Here is a 13571-nt window from a genome sequence, read left to right as displayed (position 1 = left end):
GACATGTTTAGGGAGGCTGCTACTGAAGGCGATTCTGTTGATTTGGAGGAGTATGCAGCATCAGTCACTGGCTACATCAGCAAGTGTATTGATGATGTCACTGTCTCCAAGACCATCACCACACACCCAAACCAGAAGCCTTGGATGACTGCTGAGGTACGTGCGCTGCTGAGGACCCGCGACTCCGCCTTCAGAGTGGGTGACAAGGTGGCCCTGAGGAAAGCGAGAGCCGACCTGTCAAGAGCTATCAGAGTGGCAAAGCGCGCACACGCCCAGAGAATCCACAGCCACTTCAAGGACACGGGTGACGCGCGGCGCATGTGGCAGGGCATCCAGGCAATCACCAACTACAGGACAATGCCACCGTCCTGTGAACGTGATGCCTCCCTCCCTGATGCCCTAAACAACTTTTATGCACGGTTTGAGGCACAAAACAACACGATGGCGAGAAAGACCATGCCCAAGCCGGACGAGCAGGTGTTGTGCCTAACTGCAGTGGATGTGAGGAACACTCTGCGCAGAGTCAACCCACAAAAAGCTGCAGGACCAGACAACATCCCCGGCAGAGTGCTCAGGGAGTGCGCAGACCAGCTGACAGATGTTCTCACGGACATCTTCAACATCTCCCTGTGCAGCGCCACTGTCCCAACGTGCCTCAAGTCCACCACCATCGTCCCCGTGCCGAAGAAGTCCACAGTGTCCTGCCTCAATGACTACCATCCCGTTGCACTTACACCCATCATCATGAAGTGCTTCGAGAGGCTAGTCATGAGGAACATCAAGACACAACTGCCCTCTTCACTGGACCCCCTGCAGTTTGCGTATCGTCCCAATTGCTCCACGGACGATGCCATCACCACCACCCTTCATCTCTCCCTCACCCACCTGGAGAAGAAGGACACTTACGTCAGAATGCTGTTTATAGACTTCAGTTCAGCATTCAACACAATCATCCCACAGAACCTCACCAGGAAGCTAAGCTCGCTCGGCCTCAACACCCCCCTCTGCAACTGGATCCTGGACTTTCTGACGGGGAGACCCCAGTCAGTCCGGTTCGGGGGCAGCACCTCCAGCACCATTACACTGAACATGGGGGCCCCCCAGGGCAGTGTCCTGAGTCCTCTGCTGTTCACCCTGCTGACTCATGACTGTGCTGCAAAACACAGTTCTAACAGCTTTATCAAGTTCGCCGATGATACAACCGTGCTGGGTCTCATCACCAAAGGCGACGAGTCAGCATACAGAGAGGAGGTGCAGCGGTTGACAGAGTGGTGTACAGTCAACAACCTTCACCTGAATGTGGACAAGACAAAGGAAATGGTTGTTGACTTCAGGAGAGCACAACACACCCACTCTCCACTCAACATCGACGGGTCCTCTGTGGAGATTGTTACGAGCACCAAGTTCCTTGGTGTCCACTTAGCAGATAACCTCACCTGGACCCTGAACACCAGCTCTACAGCCAAGAAAGCCCAGCAGCGTCTCTACTTCCTCCGGAAGCTGAGAAAGGCCCGTCTCCCTCCACCCATCCTCACACTCTTCTATAGAGGGACCATTGAGAGCATCTTGAGCAGCTGCATAACTGCCTGGTTTGGGACCTGCACCGTCTCTGACCGCAAGACCCTCCAGCGTATTGTGAGGACAGCTGAGAGGATCATCGGCGTCTCTCTCCCCTCCATCATGGACATTTACACCACCCGCAGCATCCGCAAAGCAACCAGCATTGTGAATGACCCCACTCATCCCTCACACGAACTATTCTCCCTCCTGCCTTCGGGAAGAAGGTACCGCAGCATCCGGTCCAGCACGACCAGATTCTGCAACAGCTTCTACCCCCAAGCCATCAGACTCCTTAACTGCAGAGACTGAACTGATGGTTTTTCTGTACATGCACACACACTCTTACCCCACTTACCCCAGAAATGGAAAGCACTAAAAACCCTACTACCTCACTGGACTCTATTGCACACTGTGTAATAGAGTAATTACTACCTCACCTGGTCTTTTTTGCACACTGCAAAATTTGCACACTGTCTTGTTATTTATTATTCTTTGTCTGTATTGTGTTGTATTGTCTGTCTGCACTTTTGTACTGTTGCACCACTTTGACTTTGACTTTGATTTCACTGACGCCTCGGAAGGATCGACTCCGCCTGCGCCAGGTACCCCCGCGATGGACGCGGTAGCCCTCAAATCTGAGATTCTCTGCGGTGATTAATCAGAAATGAGAACGTCACTTGCAGAGAATTTTGATTATCTTAAATCTGAGCTTCAAGGAGTAAAGGCTGAGACTGTTGGCAACATGGCGGCGCTTCACTCTGAGGTCGACCAGGTGAAGGCTACGCTAAAACATGTGGAAGGCAGGGGCACCGAGTGGTTCAGCAGTCTAAAGCGCTGCCACTATGAGAGGGAGGTCGCAGGTTCGACCATCAAGCTGCCGGCGCTCAGAGGGACCAAAATTGGCCCTGATCCCTCCGGGTGGGTAGATGTGTCTGCAGCACAGGGCGTCTGTGAGCTGATGTACCGGAACCGAGCTGCTGCCCTTTCCTCCAAGCGCGCTGGCTACTCGGCAATGCTGCGGTAGCGGTGGCTGGCTTCACGTGTATCGGAGGAATCATGTGCTAGTCTTCACCCTCCTGGTGTGTTGGGGCATCACTAGTGATGGGGGAGTCCTAAGGAGCGGGTTGGGTAATTGGCTGTGTAAATTGGGGGAAAAAAAAAGGAAAAAAAAAATTTATTTTATGTTTTTTTTTCTCTGCCTCGGGCCAATTAGGCGGCACAGTTCTAGTGCAAATTTTCTGTCTTTGCTACGATATGTTGTCAAATTCTAGCGTTATAAGGTGTCTAACTTTCTAAGTTTCTATGAAAGCTTGGTTGGGGCTCGAGTGGTTTGCTCTCCGAAGCTCCTAGAGAACACTAAATGTGTTTTTTTTTTTTCTGGGGTTCTACATTCACCTCTGTTTCACAGGTGATTGGGGGATGGTTGCTGGGTTGGGGGGTATACCAGACATTTTATCACTGCTATTGTTATTTATATGTCCATCATTTTGTCATTACTACTTACAACTATTTTTTTCAGGGGTTGCCATGCAATTTCACATTTATAATCTACTGCACCTAAATGGCTCAGGTTAATATTTCTAGTAGGTCAGATGGCTGTTGAATCTAGTAAGTTGCAATGTTAAATCATTAAACCACCCAGTTATGCATAGAAAGGTATTGGCATATATATTTTCATATAATATAAGACAAGATAATATTGTTTATATCGATAAAGACTATGCTGCATTACAGTGAGCCCTGTCAGTTCTCCCGCTGTCTCTCTGTACAGCTTCACCTAGCCCCGCCCCCCTCCCTCACTTAACAGAGAGAGAGAGCAGGCGACAGAGAAACCTAACGTTACAGCTCATTTCCAGATGGTTTGGATTCAGCGACTGGTCCACTATTGAAAACTATTTTCTTTCGACAGGGTTTATTTTGAACTTTACTAGCCGTTGACGGAGGTTTTGCAGTCCAAAAGCACAATGTAATTTTTTATATATCCCTTGTTTTTAGGCTACTTTAAGTGGAAAAAAAGATTTAATTTGACGAATTGTTATATATATATATATATATATATGCCGTTCATACTAATAATAATTTGTCCTCTTATTTTGAACTTGGCTGCGATACAAGACAGAGGTGCCCCTATCCCCACTAATTTTTGCAATTGTAATGGACCCACTCGCTATAGCTATAAGGCAATGTGTAGAAATTAAGGGAATTGTACGAGAACAAAAAATCTCGCTTTATGCTAATGATATGTTGTTATATATTGGATCCCCACTCAAGCATACCAAAGTTAATTATGTTACTTTCAGAATGCGGAAAGATCTCTGCCGATAAAATCAACTTCCTGTAGGTACTGGAAAATGTGTGGTGTCAATAACTTCTTTTTTCTATTTAAACTTTGCCCTAAAAATTTCAAATACCTTGGAATCTGGATTACACATGATTATAATGATCTTTATACCAGTAATTATCAACAACTATTATCCCAACTGAAAAAAGATATTGTGCGGTGGGCCCCCCTGACACTTTTTCCGATTGGCCGAATTAATACAGTAAAAATGACTGTCTTACCTTGTATATATATATTTTAGTCTTTTCCAGTTTTCTTAACTTAATAATTTTTTTCTTAAACGAAATAATTTAATATTGACCTATATTTGGAATAATAAAAAAAACTTGAATAAAAAGAAAAACACTGCAGAGATGTCAAAATGATGGGGGTCTGGCACTTTCGAACTTTCTTTTCTACTATTGGGCAGCGAATATAAGGGCATTGTTGTACTGGATGAGGAATGGGTATGTCACCCCTGTGTGGACAACCTTGGAGGAGTTATCGGTTGGCTCCACCTCTCTAGCTGCATTATTATGTTCCGAATTACCATTTACACAACCTATTACTAACTTTAGCTCAAACCCTGTTGTCGTATGCTCCATTAAAATCTGGAATCAGTTCAGAAGGTCCTTCTTCCTAAGGGGTTTATCACAGACAGCACCAATCACAAAGATCTATATGTTTCGCCCATCAATGATGGATGATGCCTTTTCTATTTGGGCTAGAAAGGGTGTTCTCTCACTGTCTGACCTTTACATAGATGGTAATTTTGCCTCAGTTGAACAGCTAACACAGAAATATAATATTCCTGGATCACATTTTTATAGATATTTCCAGCTTTTCAATTTTACATCTTTAAATCTAGATTGCTTTCCATTATCTCCATCAACCTCTCTGTTAGAGTGAATCTTTAAATATAAATTTAATAAGCAAACTATTAGTGTAACTTATGAACTACTTAATCCACATGATTCTACTTCACTGGAAACTCTTAAAAATAAATGGGAAACTGATAAAACTTGGCAAAAAATATTCTATATGTGCAAAACATGCTGTTATTCAGTAAAGATTGTACATCGTTTACATTGTTCCAAAATTAGACTTTCAAAGGTCAATGCTGATTTAGACCCTACATGTGATAGATGTGGGTTAGCACCTGCCTCCCTTTAGCATATGTTCTGGACGTGCTCTAAACTATTGGAATTCTATTTTTAAGACTTTCTTAATGGTCTCTAGGAAAATGGTAAGGCCGTCACTAATCATAGTATTGTTTGGTGTAGCTCAGTCAGACAGCTCTCTCAGTAGACGGGATATAAATGTGTTTGATTTCTGTTCTCTTCTTGCTAGAAGATTAATTCTCTTTAAATGGAAAGATGCTAAATCCACCATCTTACAGTCACTGGTTCAGAGAGGTCATGTACATCTTAAACTGGAAAAGATTAGATATACTATGAGAGGGTCCACTGGAAAGTGTTTTACTCTTTGGCAACCTCTTTGGCCTTTGTTGAGGATTTGGAATTTAATATTTACTATTGTTATTTAATCTACTACTTTTTATAATTAATGTAATGTAATCTACACAGTATGTTTTTATACATATATGTATGTATGTATATTTTTATAAGCATTCCGATTCTAGAATCTGTTTTAGGTGTTTATATGTACATTTTCCACAATAGTTTGAGTAAACTCTCCGTTTATATGCATGCTTCAAAAAATCCGATCAAACATGACGAGCATGTGTAGTATCACTTATGCCCAGATCAGACTACATGATTTTAGCCCGCTTTTGTCCCGATTTTGTTGGAGCTGACAAATTGCGTGCGTCGGATCTGAATTTCAGTGTTGCGAGCAACAAAAGTTTGTGTAGTGTGACACAGTCAAAGAGCAGTGATTTGACGTGAGTGACGCCGTCGGAGCGTCCAACGGAAAGGCTAGCATGTTAGAATTTTTTGTGGCCTAGTTTGACATGCTTCGTGACGTGCTACCTGACGCTGACCAATAGGCAGTGTTGGGAGTAACGGCGTTAAAACTAACGGCGTTACTAACGCCATTACTTTTTTCAGTAACGAGTAATCTAACTAATTACTCTGACTGTAACTATAACGCCGTTACCATTTCCGACACCCCATTACTGCACGTTACTTTGGCCGCACTTTTTTTTACTTCACTTTGCCCTAACCGATCCTCTGTCCGGTGAACTTGAGCTTCTGGCCGCTGTGCCTGTAGGTTTAGGTGGTTTGGCGTGGTGAAGTGAGGCACAATTGTGATGATTTGCGTGCTCTAATTAATTCAGTGATTGCCGTGGACAGCCCAAGTTCCGAATTAAGGACGTTAAACTCTTTTTAGCTGCTCCGGTTTTTGTGGTGCTGCTGCTTCCTCTTTTAGAGAAGGCTCCTATTAGCTCCTATTTTTTATTTTATATAAAGCTCTGATGTGATAATCACAATGTTGCTAAGTAACCAATTATTATTGTTCACTACAGCGAACGAAATAGCGAAAACTGAAAGTGAAAAAAACATTTGTGTTAACTGAATCTAATAAAAAAGGTAATTAAAAGGAAAAAACATAACTATCTCGAACTGTATTTTGTGTTTATAAAACTAACTAAAACGAACTGAAATTACAGATAGAATACCCTCATTTTCGTGTTTAATTTATTTATAAGCGCTGTTGTACAGCGGAGTTGTACAGCGGGGTGTTGTGCCGAGCGCGCAGCACCTCGTGGTCCTTTAGTTCTTGTATAAAGCGCTCGCACTAGCAAGCCCACCCTAAAAACTTGCTGAACAGAAAAAATAAAAACAAAATAAAATTAAACTATAATAATAATGAAAAATGTAATCACGTAGCTCTGGGCGCACGTGAACGCCTCCGCGTTTGACTTGCAGCACTGTGTGTAGCTGTTCTTAAAAAAACATTTAAATTAAATAATAGTTCTATGCTTCTATGTTACAGTGTTAATTAACATAATTCTGATTATATTTCGCTCATTCAATCAGCCCGAAAACAGACAGTTTATGGGGCGGATCGGGTCCAGCTCATAATGACAGTTCATGTTTTAGTAATTTTCTTTGGTTCTGTGGAGAATTTCGTTTTGTTTTTTTGAAATTCGTTAGACTATATTTTTGTCAACATTTTGGGTTTATTTTCGTTTGTTATTTTTCTAATAATAATAGTAAATGCATAATTGATTTTCTTTTTTTGACGGGCGAATAATAAAAAGTAACGCATAGTTACTTTTACTGGTAACTAATTACTTTTATAGTGGAGTAACTCCGTTAGTAACTCAGTTACTTTTTTGGAGAAGTAAGGAGTAACTATAACTAATTACTTTTTCAAAGTAACGTGCCCAACACTGCCAATAGGAAGAGTGTTCTGTGGTGCACAGATGTAAACATGGGAAAAGTAAGCGGGAAAGTGCTCCTGCAGTTCTCTGGACGTGATTTTCTTTTTGGGTCACCCAGAAACGAGCCCACAGTGGTTCTTCCTCTTCTTTTTGCATTTTTCTAAGCACAAAATCGCTACCATCACGCAAATCGCTTCTGTAGCCATGATTGTCAGATTCTATTCTCCCCCCCGTGAAGACCTACGAACTTATGCAATGACGTGGGCGATGATTGGTTGGTGACTAACATGTAGTGTTGCCGTAGTGCTGGACGATATGGCCAAAATTTATATCACGATATATTCCTTAAATTTCGGTTGATACGATATAATTTCGATATTGATATAAATACTTTGAAGGCCTCAGAAAACTGCTAAGAAGCCCTGCAATCCCTGCAGCACTGCGAATTTTAATTATTATATAACTGTGTATTTGCACTTTTTGTATTGCTGGTATCAGATACCCTCATTATATGCACATCTATCTATCTATCTATCTATCTATCTATCTATCTATCTATCTATCTATCTATCTATCTATCTAATGGAAATATGTACCTACTACTGTCTGAAAATTTAATTTAAGACATTGAAACCTCCTTTCACAAAAACTTTAATACTTTAGAAATAAAAGTAGTCAAAATAAATGAATGCTCAATATTATTTGCATATAGCAAAATAATAACATGACATCCCTGTCAAACATAAGCCTATATAACTATTACCAATAAAAATAACTTTAAATTACAACAGAGGCAGAGCTTCTTATTCTTTGTGAACAAATTTAACAGATTAAAACAAGTGTTTCAACTAGGATATATAATACAATAAGCCTTTATATACATAAAAGCAACAAGATTTTCCCGTCAAATAAACAAACCTACAGGCTTTATCAACTATGAATAACTTAGTTACAACATAAGCTATAAAAGTGCTTCAGTCAGTATAAGAAAAATATTGTATGTAGTGGAGTTGCTTGAAGTGGTGGAACAGATTAGATGTATTAACATTACCGCTGCTGGTCGGCTGCACTCTCCGGCACAATTTGCAGCAAAGCTGCAAGGGAGCGGACCCACGGCCGGTCTCGAGGATCCGGGGCCGACCGAATCGAGTCTACTTTAGCCTTGGATCCGCTCGTCCCGGCTCCGTTTGGCTCCAGCGCGAGACATATGTGCTGCGTAGCGAAGCGGACCCGAGCCTAGCCATTTTAACCTAGCCTTGCCTAGCCTAGCCTATTTCGCTACGTGCCTGTGTGGTTACGTCATCACGCACTGACGTAGCCCAGCTACGGGGGCTGAATGTGTTGAGCTCTGCGGCGAGCTGACGCCAGTAAAAAACGCCTGTCCGTGATTCTAATACATATCGATATACCACAAAACTGATTATTGACCGTTATTGAAACATTTCTTATCGCGATAAATACCGATATCGAATTATTGTCCAGGCCTATGTTGCCGGTTCCCTGAGTACGACATGAAACAAAGATAACGGTGATAAAAGTCAACACTGTGAGGGACAAAAATGTTGTGTAGTTTGAGCTTGGCATTAGTATGCACCAGAGACTGTAAAAAAAGATGGACGCCGTGTCGCCGTTCCTATTCATTCAATAAAAATGAAGCCAAAATCTTTCTCCATGTTGGCGATCCTGAAACCCGAGTCTGCGCAGTAGAGACCAAAGGAGGGAGAAAGACTGTGGAGAGACAGCCTACTCATTTGAATAACCCCGCCCCTGAGGGCTGCCTCGCGGTTCACAGGCTGCAGAGCAGAGCGGAGTGGAGCTGTTGTTCTGTTATTGGTCCCGCCCATAACCAGCCCTTTTAGAGCTGAATAAAGTTTTAAAAAACGAATTATGTAAGGATATAAAAATGTGACAATATAAGCAGAGGTTACACTAGCTATTGCATTTAAATAATGGAGGTAGAATTACAGTATATTAGAAAAAAACATGATTGAAAATTGTCTGTTTTGCCATTGAAACCTATGGGGGTGGGTGGGGTTACACAGCTTTCTGAAACCGAACAGCAGGGGGCGCCCGACCTGTGGTGGCTTCACTTTTGAGAGACGATGCTCTGTCCAGCTATACACAGTATATGGTATGCACATAACCATGACAACGACAGTGAGAATCACATGATGCCAGCCAGAGTAAGAGGAGCAACAGCAACTGGCTAAATAGCTATGTTTCCAGAGTTTGCATTTATGTTTGTATCTTTAACAGCATATAAATAATGGTGGAATACTCTATTTTACGTGGATGTGCTCCATTTATGCGCTCTATTCCCATTGAGCTATTAGTCTGATTATTAACAGATTATTAGGCTGCATGTAAACATAACAACTGAGCCGATGCGACACAAGTGCTCTGTTATTATTGCAAGAGAGCGAGATCAGTCCACTATATATGATCTCTGTTGCCACCCATTAGTGAAGCCCTCCCTCACTTCTGTCGTCCATTCATTTCCCGTCACAATGGTTCTTTCTTCTCTCTAATGTAAAAGTTAAATAAATTCTGTTTAGACAGATTTTTTTGACAGTTACATTGAGACACACATTGCCAGATATGTTTGGGATTTCAGTAGTAAGAACTGAAGTATCCCAAACTGGAATTCAAAATGAGATTCTGAGTTACATACATAGAGATCACATATGACCAAAAAAAAAAAAAAAAGACTTACCTGTAGGAGACCTCCATCCCCAAAGTGTAGTACCTCCAGGATTTTGTTTGACTGGATGAAAGCTGTGGACAGACACAGAGAGTATTCTGGTTAGGTTTATGAATCGGGGTAACCGTGTGTGTGTGTGCATGCGCGTGTGTGCGTGCGTGTTTAAAATATATATATTTTATAGAAAAAGTATGTGAACCCTTTGGGATTACTTGTATTTCTGCATAAATTGGTCATTAAATGTGTTCTGATCTTCATCCAAGCCACACCAATAGACAAACACAGCCTGCTTAAACTAATACCACACAAACAATGATATGTTTGTATGGTTTTGTTAAAGGTTTGTGAACCTTTGGAGTTAATAACTGGTTGACCCTCCTTTGGCAGCACAAACCTCAATCAAATATTTCCTGTGGTTACAGACCTGCACAACAGTCCACAACAGGAATTTTGGAGCATTCCTCTTCATAAAACTGTTCAGCAATATTCTTGGAATATCTGGTGTGAATCGCTCTCTTGAGGTCATGCCACAGCATCTCAATTGGGTTGAGGTCAGGACTCTCCAGAAGGAGAGTTTTCTGTTGTATTTTCTTCTGTTGAAGCCATTTCGGTTGTTGATTTACTTCTATGTTTTGGGTCGTCGTCCTGTTGCCTCATCCATCCTCTGTTGAGTTTCAGTTGGCGGACAGATGGTCTTACGTTTTCCTGCAAAATGTCTTGGTTAACTTGGGAATTAATTTTTGCGTTGATGACGGAGATCTATTTAGGCCCTGAGGCAGCAAAGCAGCCATGATGCACCCTCCACCCTGTTTAACAGCTGGGATGAGGTTTTGATGATGGTCTGCTGTGCCTTTTTGCTCCACACATAGTGTTGTGTGTTTCTTCCAAACAACTCAATTTTGGTTTCATCTGTCCACAGTATATTTTGCCAGTAGTGCTGTGGAAGATCCAGGTGCTCTTTTTCTGGACCCTAGGATTCTTCCTCACCTCATTGATCATTCTGCACTGTGCTCTTGCAGTAATTTTTACAGGACGAGCACGCCTCGGGAGAACAGCAACAGTGCTGAACTTTCTCCATTTGTAGACCGTCTGTCTTACCATGGTCACATGAACATCAAGGCTTTTAGAGATACTTTTGTAACCCTTTTGACTTGCTTCATGCAAGTCAACAATTCTTGATCGTAGATCATCTGAGAGCTCTTTTGTGCACAGCATGATTCACATCAAGCAATGCTTCTTAAAAACAGCAAACTCAAAACTGGTTTGTTTTTATAGGGCACAGACACTACACTTTAATTTCTCAGTTTCTTCTTTATAGTTTCTCTGTTTCCAGAATGAGTACATTATATACATTATGCTTTCAATGTTCTATTTTTATTTTTATTCTGTTTATCTGATATGTGTGTGTACTTGTGTGTATCTGTACATAAGATGCTAAAAATAATCATTTTCTCTCTGGAATTCATAATGTGTTACCTTAGACTGTCATTTTTTTGTGCCATTAAGTTTCACTTTCATTCTTTTAAAGAGGAAATTCATCAGTAAACACTGTACACTGTTCAGACAGGGAAACTGAATCACATTATCATTCATTACTCACATTACACTCATACTACTGTTTATTAAGCAGCAGCAGTCTCCACAGAGCTACACATCAAATAGCTGAGGACTGTGATCATGACTATGAGGATTATGATGAGTAATATAAATATGCAGATGAAACAGAAACAGGTCGTACACAGTAAATCACAGTAAGTCACAGCAGGTTTGAGTGTTGTCCAGGGCTGTATTGATATCCTAAAATGAGTTTGTGAAAAAAAAAAACTTTTACTCATATCTGCTGATAAACAATAAACCCTTTCAGCAGAGATTAGTGTAAATTGCAGGAAATGTGTATAATTACTGACAACAAATCAATAAGTAATCAACACACAGCTTATCACACAAGTCATAAAATGAAAGTCATAAAATAAAAAAAAACATCTTATATTCACTTTCTAATATGTGATAGAGATTTACAATTCACTGCATTCTGTTTTTATTTACATCTTACACAGCGCCCTAACCACCACCACCCTGGAGGTCCTCAGCTCTCAGATTCAGCTCCATATCACTGAACTCCCAGCGCTAAAATTAACCAGCGGAACCCAGAACCCAGCGCTGTAACTCTAGTTTATAGTGGGACAGGCGGGTCCTGCTGCATTCTACACTACTGCACCTCAACACACACACAAGTTTATGCTTAGTATGTGATATGTTTTGCAGTACTGTATTGATATTTAAATAATACGTTACATCATTTCAAATTTAAAGTTAAACTTTTCATAATTTAAAGTCTCTAATATTAACAGTCTGAGAATAATAGTCTGGGGAGAGACAAAACATTAACAGGGTGATGTATTGTACTATTGTTCTAAAATAGTAAAACGGGTCATCAAATATTCATATATGATTTTTGCAGTAATTTAGTTTTCATTCATTTTTATTTTTCAGCAGCAAAATTATTCTTGTTTATCGCAATATTGTTACAATATTAGAATAATGCCACACTGGGAAGAGCTGAAATCAGTGTTGAAGTAAGTTATACACTATATATATATAAGTTATATAAGTTATATAAGGCGCACCAAATTATAATATTATACACGACAATAGTAAGGAACAGGGGTGTCACCATGTTTTTCTTCCAATTTAGCAGGTCTCTCCGCTAGGTGTTGTAATGTTAACTGTTCCTTACAACCTGACTGGTAAAACAAAAAAAAAATAAATAATGTGCACTGTATTATAAGGTGACCTTATAATCCGTTAAACAGGGTTAAGATAAACAGGGTTACTGATGAGAGGAGGAAGTGGAGCTTCAGCACAGAGAGATCGGACCTATCACCACAGGATCACACAGGAAGTGAGCGAGAGAGCTGTGGTGTGAAGAGCATGTGACGAGATGCTATCGCTAACGGTGCCACCGAAGAGCCCAGCGGTACGTCTCTCCTTCATTGGGCTGAGTACAGGCTAGAACTTCACGATACTATCGGAACTATTATACAGGGGTTATGATTTAATACATCACAATACACTGCAAAACTATAAGCAAGGTGATATATATATATATATATATATATATATAGTGGGATCTAACAACAGTACAGCACTGCTAATGCAAAATAATACAATATCAATATTTTCTTTACACCCCATTCCTGTAACTACGCTCACAGCATGTAAATTTAACCAAAAATCTGAACTTTATTATCATATGGGATTCAAACACTTTTTGTGTGGCAGTGTGAAAGAAAGGAAAAAGTGGATGACAGCAGAGAGAGAGGGGTACAGTGGAAGTATAGTGAGGTAATAGAGATCATAATTATTTGGGCAAAAGATTCCCAAAATATTAGAAGGCTCCAGGTGGGACGGCTTAGTGTTTCCAATGAAATGTCCAACCGCAGCCATAGATCATATTAAAATACAAAGTGTAAACAGACTGTATAACATTAAGTGTGAAAATGTGTTTTGGGCCACATTTACCTGGTGAGTGAATGTATTCTAAGGAAAATATCAGCAGCTCTGGGCATCAACAGTAGCCTACTGAACAAACCAGAACAACAACTGAACTGAACCAAGTCAGCTTAACCCAGCCCATCCCA

General features: G+C 40.9%; 1 protein-coding gene across 1 annotated transcript in view; it reads right to left on the bottom strand.

Annotated features, from left to right (window-relative positions):
• The window catches only part of tmem131 (transmembrane protein 131), a 76388-nt gene that overhangs the window by 54913 nt on the left and 7904 nt on the right, over nucleotides 1-13571 (bottom strand). Inside the window, exon 2 of the mRNA XM_022685333.2 lies at nucleotides 9943-10004. Within this exon, the coding sequence (XP_022541054.2) occupies nucleotides 9943-10004 (62 nt within the window). The remainder of the gene's footprint in view (nucleotides 1-9942; nucleotides 10005-13571) is intronic.

Source organism: Astyanax mexicanus, chromosome 5 (genome assembly GCF_023375975.1).
Source record: "Astyanax mexicanus isolate ESR-SI-001 chromosome 5, AstMex3_surface, whole genome shotgun sequence".
NCBI lineage: Eukaryota > Metazoa > Chordata > Actinopteri > Characiformes > Acestrorhamphidae > Astyanax > Astyanax mexicanus.
The sequence above is the reverse complement of the archived record's forward strand: the minus strand, read 5'-3'. Positions and strand labels throughout refer to the sequence as shown.